The sequence below is a fragment of the Micropterus dolomieu genome, linkage group LG11 (assembly GCF_021292245.1).
Source record: "Micropterus dolomieu isolate WLL.071019.BEF.003 ecotype Adirondacks linkage group LG11, ASM2129224v1, whole genome shotgun sequence".
In the NCBI taxonomy this organism is placed as follows: domain Eukaryota; kingdom Metazoa; phylum Chordata; class Actinopteri; order Centrarchiformes; family Centrarchidae; genus Micropterus; species Micropterus dolomieu.
The window spans coordinates 10,761,897-10,777,540 of NC_060160.1; the positions used below are offsets into that span (position 1 = coordinate 10,761,897).

General features: G+C 40.3%; 1 protein-coding gene across 5 annotated transcripts in view; it reads right to left on the reverse strand.

Annotated features, from left to right (window-relative positions):
* crlf1a (cytokine receptor-like factor 1a) overlaps positions 1-15,644 on the reverse strand; it is a 35,165-nt gene that overhangs the window by 13,979 nt on the left and 5,542 nt on the right. For 4 of the 5 annotated variants that reach the window (XR_006827010.1, XR_006827009.1, XM_046061908.1 and 1 more), the window contains exons 1-4: positions 8,520-8,857; positions 5,431-5,709; positions 3,694-3,823; positions 1,439-1,608 (exon numbers count right to left, since the gene is read on the reverse strand). Coding sequence is in view for 3 of the 5 variants with exons in the window: in XM_046061908.1 (XP_045917864.1) it covers positions 1,439-1,608; positions 3,694-3,823; positions 5,431-5,709; positions 8,520-8,592 (652 nt within the window). In the remaining 2 variants the exon portion in view is untranslated. Of the gene's footprint in view, positions 1-1,438; positions 1,609-3,693; positions 3,824-5,430; positions 5,710-8,519; positions 8,858-15,644 lie in introns of those variants that run through there. The other variant, XM_046061907.1, reaches the window with a different exon arrangement.

Consider the following 15,644-nt stretch of genomic DNA (forward strand, 5'->3'; position numbering starts at 1 on the left):
ACTCCAGACTGTCCAGAACTCAGCTGCCAGGCTTTTAACCAGAACAAAGAAATATGACCACATTACTCCTATTTTAGCTTCATTACACTGGCTCCCAGTATGTTTTAGAATTGACTTTAAAATTCTATTGATCACTTTTAAAGCTCTTCATGGCCTCTCGCCTTGTTATATTTCTGAACTTTTAGTCCCATACACACCAGCACGTACCTTGAGATCCTCGGGCAGAGGTCTGTTGTCTGTTCCAGAGTCTCGACTGAAAACTAAAGGGGACAGAGCGTTTGCTGTCAGGGCCCCGAGGCTCTGGAACAGCCTGCCCGAGGAAATCAGGTCGGCTGAGTCAGTGAACTCTTTTAAGTCCCTTCTTAAAACATACTTTTATAGGAGAGCCTTTCCCGATCTTATTTGACTTTATTTTATCACTTTTATTTTATTGTATTTTACTAATTTTATATTAATTTTTCATGCTCTTACCTTGTTTTTTTTTTGTATTATTCTTTACACTTGTTAAATGACTTTGTAACTTGTTTTTGAAAAGTGCTCTACAAATAAGGATTATTATTATATTATTTATTATTATTATTAATGCTAAGCAAAGCTAAGCTAATCGCCTCCCTGCTGTAGCTTCAAAGTTAATGCAGAGATATGAAAGTGGTATCAATCTTCCCAGTCTCACTCTTGGAAAGGCAGAAAGTAAGTGCATCTCCCAAAATGTTGAACTTTCTTTAAATGAACTAATTTTAAAATAAACAAAAACAATCCTTCAGTTGCATTCAAAAAGCCAAGTTAGTGGGATGGGAATTAACATGATCATTTTAACTGGCTAACATTGTGTTAGCCTTGATTAGTTAAGTAGATTTTCTTTCAGAAAGTAATGGGTTTCATATAGGTGTTTTGACTTTTTTTAGCATTGGGTGCTATCATATATTTTTTTTATCACTGTAGTTTTAGTGTTTCCTACTTTTATTTGCAAATTATGCTATTTATGTTTTAATCAGTTTTAAATGTACTTAACTTCTGGTTTTACTGTAAAGTGTCTTTGAGTGTCCTGAAAAGCGCTACAGAAATAAAATATATTGTTATTATTATTATTATTAAATCACTTCAGTTATAGTTTGCTTCGTTGTTCCTTTTCCTCTTGCAGTGAGACTGTGTGATTCTGAACTACCACTTTGATGTCGCTAATGGGGATTTGGATAAAGAATAAAGAATCTGAGAGGGGGAAATCACAAAATCCCTCCCTGACTGAACTGCTTACAAGTCACAGACATGCAGGTAGACATAGTTTTGTTTTATCAAGGGTCACAAGCCTTAAAGGCTGGTATCCCCTGTCCTAGATTTTAGCCTGAGGGCTCTCTGACACTAGGATCTAAGGCTCGAAGCTCTAAAAAAAACTGCAGTTCAAGAAAGGGGGTCATAGTTCACTTCTTCCCACACTCACCCACGTCTAGGATGTCGAGGGTGATGACATCAGAGGTAGCCTGGCCCAGCTGGTTGGAGGCCTCCACCCAGATCTCGTAGGGCGTGAAGAGGTGCAAGTCCCGAGTGATGCTGCAGGAGTAAGGCTGCGAATGAGTGTAATCCTCACACTCCTTCTCCTTACCATACCATCTGGAAGGAAAACAGAAAACACTGAAATATCTCTGGACAGCATCAATATGCTAGTTAAGAATTTGTCTGGTCCTTATTTACACTAATGTGACTGCAGTAAGAGATTTCCGTGCAGTTGACACGCCTGTGGGCACTGCATGTCAAGTCATTTCCCTTTTGGTGTTTTTAAATAGCTGATTTAAGTATCAAAAAATGTGAGGAGAGCTTACAATCCCATCTGAAACTCATTTTTGAAAATGTATTGTTCCCAGATGAAAACCCGTTTACCAATTCATCATGAAAAGATGAAGGGCTTCACCGTTTGGCAACCACTGATGTTAGTATTCTTAAAATAAGCTCTGCCAAAGAGATAAAAGGTATTTAAACCTGTTTCCAGCTCCACTTTAGCTTGTTTCTGGGGATTTTTGGAGGCATGTCAGTATCACAAAAAATCACGAAATATGTTGATTTTGACTGGGAACTCACCTTGGATATTTAACTCATTTGAACCCAAGGCTGGTTTTGCTTGGTTTTTACTCCCTTGATTTACAGGCAAAATCAAAATCACATGTTGTGATTTGCAGAATAAGTTAGGCTTCTCAGAAATACTATTAATTGACCGTTCGTTAATCCTCTCCTCACCCAATTGTCCAATCATAGCTTAGCCTGGCTACGGCTTGTCAAACTGTGGTTGGCTCTACGTATAAGCGATGTTTATGGGGCTGTAATAAGAGCGATACTCTGTATACAAATAGTTTGGAGAGCAGTATCTTCCAAGCCTATCCAAAACCAAAACACAAGATGAAAGGTGTAAGGAATTAATTAAACAGGCTATGGTTGCAATCGTTACCATGCCCGCCTAACTAGCTTACTTCTTATAGTACTAACAGAGCATTACTTCAAATTAAGGAGCACATAATTAACTATAATATTTTGTGGGGTTACAGGTACCATTTAAAAAATGTGTATAGTATTTCGCCACTAAGTCCATCCTGGATGCAACTATATCAGAGTTTAGGGTAATGTTAACATCTCTGTCCCACTCTACTGCATTTACACTCCAACCACAGCCAATCTTGTTACCTGATAGCGTTACATTAGCCAAACACATCGATGTTAAATGAGAAAACAAAACTAAGCATGCCAAACAAGATATGTTTCAAAAAAGAACAGTCAAATCTTTCCTTATCACAACAGACTAACTAGCTCTATGCTGCAAGAACAATACCGTTTCTTTATTTGAACTAGCTCCAGCTGATAAAATTTGTGTGGTCAACCTGCCACCATTCCATACCACCTGGCTTAGTGCACAGCCAGTTGGTATGTTAGTGGGTTCTGGGACAGTTACTATAAAAGAAAACATACTATGTCTTATTTCTGTCTGTTGAAACGTTCACTGTGTCAGATTATAGAGTCATACATCTTGCCGTGACTTGACCGAGAGACATGACAGACTACACGTTGTTCATCCTCGGCCAATCATAGTTTTGTCATGTTTGCAGTTGTACGTGGAAGAGTGCTATGAAATCCAACGTTATGGAACACGCTGTGGTCATTCTAGGCAAGAGAAAAATATTCTGAAATGTCTTTTGGTCGGGATGTTGTGAGGCGTCCCAGATGTGGCATTGGTTGTTGTCCACTATTATATACACCACTCAGTATACAACGATACATTTTACGCTCTATGCCCGTTTTAATTCCCGACGCCCTATGTCTGTAAGGTCGGGCTAATTTCTGGCTTATATCGTGTAGTCTAAACGCAGCATTAGTCCTATAAAAAGATACTGATAGTGTAAACTACCCAAAAATTTAAATAATTTGTTTTATGGATGTTTATCCTTGATGAAAGCAGTCTCTAGACTTTTAGAAAAAAGTAAGTTGTACTAATTCAAGAAGTTTGTATGTTATGCCTGTGCACTGGCTCTGATGCCTCTGATTTGATTGAGTTATGACTCTGAGGAGAAGGCGTTTGATTTTCAATGCAAATGGCATTAATCATGTTCAGAAGGCTTTTTTTAACTTCAAGAAAATACTGATTTTCAGATACTGTAGTGAGTTGAATGACTGAATTGCATGTAGCTGTATGGTGTATGTGTGTGTATATACCTGAGTTTGTACTTGAGTGTGTACTGTGTGCTGATGTTAGTCTCTCCTTTCCCTCCCGGCACCCAGCTGCAAGTCAGGTCTTTGGTGTTCCTGGACCAGCAGGTCAGATTGACCGGCTTCTCTGGAGGCACTGGGACAGAAAAAGGGACAGATGGACAGATGGGGGGGGGGGGGGGGGGGGGGGGGGGGGGGGTAGAGTGAGAGACATTAGTGAAGAGAGTAGAACAGAGGGTAAGAGAAGGTAGAGTAAAGAAGGTGGAGGGAAGATGTAGGGCCAGTGAGTTTACAAAGTTATCTCCAGCCATTTCTTCAGCCCTTTCCTTCTGAGTGTAATTCACCCACTAGTGATGTTCCTTAGAAATGGGTGTGTTTTTCTTAATTTGTGTGTGTGTGTGTGTGTGTGTGTGTGTGTGTGTGTGTGTGCGCGCGCGTGCGTGCGTGCGTGTGTGTCTGATTTGGTCAGACTCGGGATCCCTGCCAACATTCCTCATCTCTCAGAACACAGGGTACTCAACACCAGTGTCGCACAGAGATTAGAATCCCAACTGCATCTCCTTGTGCGTGCGTGCGTGCGTGCGTGCGTGCGTGCGTGCCTGAGAAAAATGAAAACACGTGTTTCTTCATGGTTAAGTTTTTGTGACTCCTGAAAAGTTTACCACTAAGTAAAGTGGTTTAGATAATCTGGCTTGTCTTGATAATCTGTCGGCTGTTGATCATCTGACTGCTTGTGTTTCTTGCCTTGTCAGACTATGCTGTAGGGATGCCGCTGTGCTCCCAGACCTCAATTACTTTGCTGAATACAATGTTATCATAACTGATAGAAATTATGGCCAAAACTACAAACAGAAGACCAAAGATGTAATAAACAGAATAATCATTAAAGGCTTGTTTTTTGTGTTCAGGGTACTATTAGGTTATAGTCATTTTGACTAAAATGAAATAGTTTCACTGTGTAAATATGTAGCTAAGGCCAGCAACCAGGGTGAGCTTTGCTTAACACAAAGAGTTAAAAAAAAGTAGCCTGTTGCTGTCCAAAGGTGCATGCCAGCACCTCTAAAGCTCACTAATTAACACGATATATCTCAGCTGTTTTGCCTGGAAAACTAACAGTAACAACAGCACTAAAGGAAGTCTTCCAATCATAATGCTAAGCTAAGCTAACTTCTTCTTCTCATCTAACTCTCAGCTAGAAAGCAAATAAACGTATTTCCCAAAATGCTAAACTAGTTCTTGAAGGAAAGGACTGCCCCCGGAGGAGACACACATCGTAGCACAACATTAACATAATCACCCAATAAATTTCACTGTAAAATGCTGGCCCTCATAAGAAAAAAACTACAAATATTTGTCTGTGTAAAATGTCCTATGACCCATACCTTATGAGTGATTGAGCGAGTAATGGACCACACAGGTGCTCAAAGCGTCACACAGTGACACACTCATGGAGGCCTCTCACTGGCCTGAAAGCAGGAATACTAAACATAAAATACAGCCACAACTGTGTAGAGACACTTAAACATCTGCCCACTATTTCCTTGCTGTTACCTTTCCACTCCTCACCTCTTTGTTATACCCTATACCCCTCTCCTTAACATTCACTAAACAGCGGAGAGACAAATGCAGTCATGTTCCACCCAGAGAAATGGCGGCCAAAAACATACTAATAAAATGATAAAATAAAAAATATGGTTCCTCTACATGAGTGAAACTACGCTAAAAAAAGAAACTTCAACTTACTCCCGACATAGAGGCAGGAGCCAGCCAAGATGTGTCCCTTGTGGTTGTGACAGACCAGGTTGTCACCAGACGTTTGCCTGGAAGCGTTGAGTCCAGCCAGCGTCACACTGAGGTTGGTCGGGCTCAGCACTTTGTACAGGGAGCTGGGCAGCTGTTGACCGTTGAGCGTCCAGAACAGAGAGCTGGCGTGGACACCGAGGTCGGAGTGGACCCAGCAGCTGGCGGTCAGGTTGGACCCCATACGAAGGACAGGGTCCTGGGGGTAGATTACTGCTACATCTGGAGCAGGGCCGGAAGAGATGGATATTAGAGGAAGACAGCTGATGACATGACAATATCTTCAGATGGTCATGTGATTGTTCCAAAGTTTTAGGCTGAGAATGAGAGTGGAAGAGTTTTTGCTCTCACTAGAGGTTAACACAGCACCAGAAGGACAAAAACATCTAGAGGCAGAGTTTATTTCTTCAGATTGGAGGATCTTAAAAGAAAAATGTTGCCCACCTAAGTAGACAGCGATATGAAAACATGTAAGCAAGACGATTTCTATGCAGAAATGACTGGGAAGTGAGTGAGGGAGAGCGTCAACATTTTGTCAGACCACTCCAAATCTGCGCCCGGGGCCACATCTATTCAGCTACCAGCCACCTTACTGCTGACATACATTGTGTTGTCCTTGATGGAGGAGCTGCCTTTGAAGAAGTTAATTCAACTGTAACTCCACACCAATATCAATATCATAACCCCAACTAGAGCTTTGACACAGCACTTCTACACATTTATGCACACACATGAATACAAACAAACACATGCACTGAGGGCGGTTGTCTTTGTCACCGGATCCGGCAGACTAAAGGCGGCTGTGATTAGTCAATAATATGCTGATCCATCTGAATAACAATCAGTGTTTATGTGTTCTGGGCGCTGAGGACGGGACATTGCCCTTAAGCGGGGTGTGAAGCCCCTTAACACCCCTACTTCTACAGTTCAAACACTACAGTGATACACAATTACTGCTGTTTATTGTCTCTGCTTAACACGCTGACTGGAGGAAATGGCTTGTAAAATATTAATTGTTTGGAGACGCTGAGGCTGCTTGAAGCACAGCTCTGATCAGGGCCAGGGATTAACCCCGCAATGGAGTTTTTGGGCAAGATGGATTGAGAGCAGAGAGCTATTTTTCAATTTCTGTTTCAGCCAGAGTAGGAGATCTCCTTTGACATTTATGGCAGATTTTAAGTCTTTGGTGACTTGAAAAGACTTTTCTTTATGCTGTCAGCCTTCAAAAGGTACATGACATCCCCTCCTGTTTCTAAAGAACTCATCCAGTTCAAAGAAAGCCTATACTTTCCTCTGTCTGCTCCACAATAGACGTGTAGTACATGTGGAACATTTTGAAGGACCAGTGTGGACGAGCCAAGTGGAAGAAGTCACGCAACATTTAGTGACAACGAGCCGTGCAACAACATCTGAAAAGAGATTGAGGAGATGGCAGCGGATGTTTGTTTTGTTTTTTGGGGGGAAAAAAAACAGATTTTCATTCGAGGTATTTAACAGATGCTCCTATCTGGAGAGAGGAGAGATTATCTTGTCTAACGTCAAGTCAAATTAGGGCAAGCACAGGCAGGAGAAATGGGAGATGTAGGATATGAGAAGTTAATTTCAGTGGAGTGTTTCAGAGTGGAATATTTGGTCTTAAATGATCATAGCCAACATAAATACCTCTTTATACGATAACAGGACATATAAACTCAAACTTTATGGGATTATGAGCTACACAAAAAACTAATTATATGTTGGTAAGAAAATTCCACATTTAAACTATTTTATTTCAGTGGCATCTGTAAACCACAGCACACTAAGTCAAGGGGAGGCACCCTCCATTATTACAGTGAATAAAACAGTAATGACCTATTAGGCCCTATAATAAACAGCGGGCCGCTTATGATCAAGGCCCATTGTCCTCCATAAGCCCCTAAAAGTATACTTTCTTTTATTAGCGCTTTTCAAACTGGATGAATAACAGGAGATCCTCCCTGAGGAGCTGCTCTTTGCCAGTGTGCTCACCATAAAAACTAATCCAGCCACTTAATGGGGAAGCGGACATAACTTTGATTTATTTACGTTACTGTGCATTAAGCTGCCGGTTAACATTCTCCAAAACCCGAGCAAATGATGTCACTGTTTTGTTGCGGTTCGTAAAGCCTCCTTGCCCTCCATGTGTTAAACAAATTATGGCCCGACTTGTTGAAAGTCAGCATCCTGGGGGATGAGTTCTCTCTGCAGGGATCCAACCACTGTACTTCAGCAGGAGCACATCAATAACAGGGGGTGTCAACTGGATAAAGTGGCATTTGTCCTTTTCTAATATGTGCAGAAATCAACCAGAGTGGACCCAAGCAAGTTAGCCCTTATAAAGCAACTTAGGAGCGAGTCTGCTGAGTTATTTTGTGTTGGAAACATATTTCAAATACAGTATCCCAATGAAGGATAAGTGTTAATCATATGTGTTCCTATGTGGGATTTACATAATGTTATGTTGATTTATTCCTCCAATGGAACCATGTACCCTGTTTGGAACACTTTAGTGAAGATTTTAGTGTTTTTATACTCTATAATATCACTGTAACATTCCTGTAAAATTATTATCAGGGCTTACATTTTTTAAACAATGTTTGCACTGACTAATATCTTTGCAAAATAGTAATTGTATCCCTATATCACTATAATATTTATATCAGTGCTTGTAGTGTTTCTGTATTGTTTGTCTATACCCTTACAAAAATAGTATGTATCCAACATTAATATCACTGTAATATCCCTATCATTGTCTTATCAATGATTGTAGTTTATCTGTTTGCATGACAAATTTCCTTTTTAAAATGTGATGTACTCTAAAATCAATTTTTGAACTCAAAACTCATACATACCAGAGCAGGAAAATGTCACACAGCTGTTTACACTAAGTTCTTTGGGTGACACATGGTTTAAACTGGTCTTAGTACACCAAAAAGGCAGCCTATACCCAAAATCAACCCTTTCCCAGCCAGACCATGGCTTTGCGCATCGATGGACATCTATGTGCAACTTACGTGTGGACAAGGACAGCACGCCGGGAGCGTGCAGCATGAGGAAAATCATGCAGAGATCCAAGACGGCTTTCATTTTCCCCAGCTCGTTTTATTTCTGTCTTGATTCCTCGTCCTCGTGTTGTTGTGATGTCGCCTTTTTTTCGATCCTGGATAGAAATTACGCACGGTGGAAAGAGGAAAAACAGCACGGGCTCAATCTGAATGCTCCGGATTTTATTAACAAGACAACTCTCAGGAGTGAAGGAGCGCGCTAGAAAAAGTGTGACCCGGCAGAAAAAGTCACCCTCTGAGGAGCCATAAGGCAACTCGTCCTCAGTAAAAGGCTAAAAGAGTGAGTATACCGTGTCCTGTTGGCAGTCTTTTCCCTTCTTAATGCTTCCTGCAGCTTAATCATACACAAGTTCATACTTTTTAAGCCCCTCCTCTCTCTCTCTCTCTCTCTCTCTCTCTCTCTCTCTCTCTCTCTCTCTCTTCCCACACAGCCACCAGTCATTTCCCCCTCTTTCCGTCCTTTCACTGCTCTTTTTTTTCCCTCTCCCCCTTCAGTGATGGGCAGGGGAGTCAGAGCCATTCACTTTCACTGAATCACTCTGTCTCTGTTACTTTCCATGCCTCAGGTCTCTGCTTTACAGTGTTTCACCATAGGAGGCTGTTGAGTCACTGAGAGTAACAGGAAAGGTTTCCAAATCCTGAAGTGTCTTTCTCTTTTTTTTTTTTGATATCTCCTTGTCTATGGAGAGGGTGAGACAGACCCTCCTTTTCACAAACAACAAACCTCTTTGTATGCACTTGAATCTCTTGAATTGTCAGTTTTGACTCAGACATAAAAATTGTCTTATGATGTGTTGAATAACATCAGAACCAGTAGGCTACTGTAGCCCTAATATCCTCCTACACTGTTAATTTATCCCTGAGAACCTTTATGTCCAGTAATTGTGTTTGATTAAAATAATCTGGTTGAATCTCTATTGATCCTGAATTTCACATTTCTCCTCAGATTCATGCGAGGAGCGTTGATGCATCTTTAAACAAATGAAATGATCTGTGATTCAACAACTAGTCTCTGAATTGCCTTCTATTTTCTTGCTTGTCTATTTGTGCTACTATATTACTCAATAATTTACAGTTATCTTATATTTTGAACTTTTGGGGTGGGTTTCACAAAGACAGACTGGTCCAACTAATAGTCAGACTTTATACAAGTATCTGCATCTGTCTGTCGCACAAAGCTGTTGAGTTCTTGACTATCCATTTTTTTAAAACTAAAAAAACATGGCTGGCATAGCAACCGCATCGGGCAGCTCGTCTCCCTTCAGTCCAGCAGAAAATGTTTGTAATTCTTCGAAAGAATTCAACAGTTACAAGGACATTTTACTGGGACAATTCAGTGAAAAGCGTAACAATACAATAAAACCTCATAAAATCTCAACGAAGCGCAGACCTGTAGTAGAGCTGAGCTGCTGGGCTCAGTACTTCTGCTAACTTGTCAGTCAGCTCAGGATAGTTTCCTCATTGCTGTATATTTCCAACAGTCTGTCTTTCCCCTCCAATCCCTCACTCCACAGCATTGTTAGCAAACCTCAAATAATGAGCCATGTTTTCTTCTTTGGGGCCAGTTGGTGCCACCGGTCAGCAGGTGTCACTGATTGCAACCATGGAAACATGGCTCTTAGTTAAGTTTGCGGATAGGGTGGCTAACTTTTTCGAATAAGGCAGTCCTCATATTTGTGAAACTGTCTAACTTGCATTAGACCTATATCAGAGCTAAATTAAAACATGAAACATCTTTGTGAAACTGGCGTTTGGACACAGCTCAACAAAAGTTTTTTTAAAGTGGAAACTGGCTGTAGAGACAGTTCATCTGTAATATTTCACACGACCTTCGGGTTTATTCTAAGAGGATCTATGTTAAAGAAAACTACTCATGGTTACTCATTCTTTGCATGGTTGCCTTAACATGAACAATGATGTCACAATGTTGATTGGTTTGCTTCCAGTCCTATTGTTGTGAAAATGCCAGTCACTATTGCAAAATAGACAGTGACTAAGCCCCAGTCAAAACACGAAGCCTCCAAACACGCACAAACTGTCTCACTTGCTGCTGATTTATTTCATATTTATTTAACATGACCTTTCAGTCTAAGTGACTTTCATCAAATATGTAAACAAGAATCCCAGCAGTTCCATTTATATACATAGATGCTGGGCGGATTATCCAGTCAGAGGTCTACAAACAAGCCTTTTCCACAGACATTTTGACTTGTCATAGTAGTAAAAGCGCAGGTGTTACTTATAACTTTACACAAGGCTACGTTCTATTCAAGTGTCTCAGTAAGCCATGTGACAGTGAGCCGGCTTGCACAACACCAGAACCCTGACATTGAAGCAGCTAAATGGAATTCAGCCATTATTAATTATATTATTTATACATGTTCCTACTGTGACATGTCAGAATGTATTAAGAAACATGCAAACATTTGAACAGGTAATTTGGAGAAAGAGACATCTTTTCTTTTAAAATCTATACATCACACTTTCAAGAAGCATGCTAAATGCATGACATGCAGGGCTACTACCACAAAAAACGTCACAAATTAAAGCAGAACTACAACAATCAGTGTACCCAAATCAGGTAAGATATGTTTTTAAAGATCAGATAATGTGTCAGCCAATCGGCACTGAGCAACCAATAAAGTGTAAGATAGAATTCTGCAGAATAAGAAGAGGAAGAAGGGCATCTTTTTCTTTTCCACAGAAGAAGCTCTTTTTTCCACAGAGCAAGTTACCTTCGGGCACAGTTTTGGTATCAGTCAGTCAGCATCTCAGTGGGAGTCCTCTGATGCAGGAATCCACCGAGTCCACCATGCAGGGGGAGGAAACGCAATCACATGAGGGTACGCCAGGATTGAGAAATCCACATTTGGGCCCCAGAGAACAGAATACACTCTTTATGTTCTTCACCTAAATGGACATTGTGACGAATGTTTGACTAATGGTGGCCCAAGACGTACATAAATTGGTCCTCCTAGGCCTGGTTGGACCATCAGTGAGTCAGCAGGAGTCAGCCATAATGACCTTTGGATTCTGGCCTACAATGTCCCCCTTTCTCCTGACTCAGAGGGGTCTCTTGTTCGAGGGGCAGTTCCCGCTCGTGCCCTGCTGTTACTGTCCAGGAAGTGTGAAAAGAATTCTGTAACACTGTTGTGGCTGTTGTGTCACTTTCCGGTCATTTTGCCCAGACGCCTATTCACAGTGTCATAGTTAGAATTGTTGATTTATGATGGACAGTCCTCACCGTCTTCGCCCCATCAGTGAAAATGTTGTGTCACTGTTTCGACTTTTATATTTTGTGCTGCTATTGTCTTCTTTTTTTTTATGCCATCACACACATACACACATAGAGTATCTTTCACATTTACATACATCAGTCTCTGACATGCTTGCACCCACATACTTCCCCTCACACATGCATACAACGACAAAAACATAGATTTCCACAAATGCATGTCATACAGTAATACAAACACACACACCCACACACAGTGTCATTTAAAAAGCACATATTTCAACCAGACTGTCCTTAATACAAAACACCACAGCTAGAGAGCAGAAGTGTTGAGAGGCACTGAAACACAGTAAACATGGTGAAAAAGAGAGAGACAGTGAGAGTCAGAAAGATCAAGAGAGCAGTTGAATTAGTGGTGAAGTTAGATGAGGAAGGCTGCCCTGTAATAAAGCCGGTCATGTGAGGACAAGAGGCTTTACATCTCTTTAGCTGCCACCACAACATGAGAACGCACGCTCGGTGCAAACCAATGGCACATGTCTGACAGGATGGTTCTCTGTGGAGAGCGGATGAGACGCCATCTCAAATGCTACTTTTTATCCACGCTAGCAGGGTGGCTCTAGGGATGGCAATGTCCTTCTGTCGGTCGGACCACCACTTTGGTCCAGACTGAAATATCTTAACAACTATGGGATAGATTGCCATGAAATTTTGTACAGACATTAATGGTACCCAGATGTTAATTCTTAATGTCTTTGGTGATCCCTGATTTTTCCTTTAACGCCACCATATGGTTGGCTTTAAGTGAAGTGTCAACAACTATGGGATGGATTGCCATGACATTTGGTACACACGTTTCTGTTCCCCTCAGGATGAATTGTAATAATTTAGGTGATTCTACCTGAAAAACAAAGGACATTCTCATTAACCTCAACTGTACTTTGCTTTTGTGCTTTTTAGAAAAAGTTAGCAAGCTAACACACAAAACTAAAATGGTAAATATGGTAAACATTATACCAGCTAAATATCAGCATGTTAGCATTGTCACTGTGAGTATGTTTGCATGCTGATGTTAGGCACAGCTTTGAGTTAAATGCTAAGTACAGCAACACAGAGCCACTAGCATGGCAGTAGACGTGCTACAGCATGCTAGCTGTATGCTAGTGGGATAACGACTTATAGTCTTATACCACATTGAGTAAGCATAAATTTGCTTCTGTATGTTGTTTTTAAAATGATAGCTCACAGGTTTAATTCTGGCCCATGCATCAACATAAGTGTGTTTTAATTATAGAATATATTAATATTTTTCTCTGAGTAAAATATTGAAAGTAAAGAAAAGCCCACAGAAGAGAAAAGCTGCAGCTCCACGGGATCGACTGCAACAAGTTACATGAGTTGCTGTTTTTCTCTCTTTTGCTTTTCTCTTTCCACATTTTATAGATGTTGTAGTCTTTTAGATTGTTACATTTTTGCCAAACACCCAAAAACAATTTTATCCACTGTCATGTCACTTTTTTAATAGCCATGTAGCAACTACGTTTTGGATTAAAAGTCAGTAAATTCAGAGATTGTTGAAGTAGTCTTCACGGCACATTTTAAAAACATGCCAAACACCTGTCTTTGTCTTACAGATGAACTTCCTCTGAGCAACTACAATGTTATAGGAGGTTTTCCTTCACTTGAATAATATTTTAAATTGTGCACCTCTGTTTGTATTACAACTATAATGATGAATGTATTCCCTACAATATTTGTTATCCTATATCAGTGTTCCATTGTCATCCAGTGTAATCTGTAGAATAATTAGAATTCATAGAAAAATTATTATAAACATAAGAAGTACATCTAATCTAAATCTAACTGGCAAAGTTTGTGCAAGAATATTTCTGTAAGAAAGACATAGTTCTTATACAGTTTTTGAAATAACATGAATTGGATAATAACAAGAAAGAATGAGATTGTTGTGGAGAATATCTTCCAGAAAAGTATTATTATTATAGTAGTAGTTTTTGAAACACATTACTTTCAACATTCCTATTTCCTCTGAGAGAGAGAAAGAAAATGCACCTCTTGAAAATGTCATACTCTTTTTAACTAATAGTCAAATGTGGTTTTAAAGAGTAATTATTTTAATTACATATATATATGTGCTTTTACCCCTGTCACGCATGTCAATACGGCAATTTGTGAAATATTAACACACATACAGTACAATACTGGATCCTAACTGTCTCTCTAAAGTCTTGATTGAAGGTTTTGTTGAATTTGATCAATTCTGCTAACAAAGTGGATGAACAGCTCATCGTCAAGAGACTGGAAAACTCTGAATAGCAAACCGGGGAATAATCAGAGGGATGGATGCAGCCGAGACAAGAAAGAAAATACAGTGAGTAGACAGACATAGACAGGAAAGAAAAGTTCGAGATTGGGTTAAAGACAACAGGAGAGCCAGAAGCCACTGAGACAGAGACATTTGGAGCGAGAGAGCGGGGGCAGAAAGAGGGGGAAAACAGAGAGAGAGAGAGCGAGTAATCAAGGAGAATCAGGACGTTTCCTCTGTAATACCCACAGGCCTCGGCTGAGCCCTGCTCCACAATCCTCCCTGATTGGAGGGAAGGGTTTGTTTGAAGAGGAGGTCAAGACCATCAGTACCTTGTTAAGGAAAAGTTGTGTCCAGAGGAATGAAGAAGGCTGACTCCTTCCTGAGGAATTCATAGGGGGATAGTGTGTGTGTGTGTGTGTGTGTGTGTGTGTGTGTGTGTGTGTGTGTGTGTGTGTGTGTGTGTGTAAGACAGAAAGAAAGCACCCGATGTTTGAGACTGTGTTTTTTTTGTGTGTGCCTGTGTGTGAATTGAGAGAACGTGTCATTGCCTATGTGTGTTTGTGTGTTAATATAGTCACTAAAAAGAAGCGGCACAGAGGAGGAGGAGGAGGAATCGTATTGTGATTTAAGGAGGACCCATCACATAGTCACATAGTTTCTAAAGCCAGGATAGCAGCGCTGGCATTCGCTGCAATAATGCATGACAGATGTACATCAACCGTGCTCTCTCTCTCTCTATCTCTCTCTGACTCTCTTGCCTTCTTTTTCTGCCTCCTCCCATCTGGACCCAATGTGTTGTTGGTGGTGGGCATCACACATCAAGGCATAAACCGCTATAAAACTTGGAAAGAGGGGATTCCTGTCCTGTCTGAGTGGTTGAATGGTGACCCTACAGGCAGTGAATGTTTATTAGAGATGGCATGGTCTTGATGTGCGCTCCAACATTGCTTTCATCGTTTTCTTACTTCTTTGGAACGTGCACAATTACAGGCATGGCTATCTGTATTTGACAGAGGCAAAAATGAAGTTGATAATTTACATGAAATTGCCTCATAAGGTAAAGACTTAATGGAATAATGGGGCTACCTCAATGAGCATTTTTACACATTTTTACTGTGTTCTATAATATATTAGTGTTTCTCCGCATCTTGTTATATCATAACATTTTAAATGATGTAGTTTAAATATTTTTATGTACACAGATGTACACAAAATGTCCGTTTAGTTATGTTCATAAAACTTAGAGAGGTTAAAATTTCAGGCCAGAGTGTGCTATTTTCTTTCTTTCTTCTTACTTTCTTTTCTGTCTTTTTTTTGTTGGTTTGATGATATGATAGAAGATGCATTCCTAACTCTGCAGATACACATGTTGGTCAAGTGGGCTAATCTGTTTTTGTGCTGTTGTTTTGTGTTAGACAAAAGTATTTCAGCATGTCAAATTCCACATATTTCTAAATCTTGCATCTTATATCCAACAGTGAATTTTTTAATTTACATCATTTACTTGAAATGT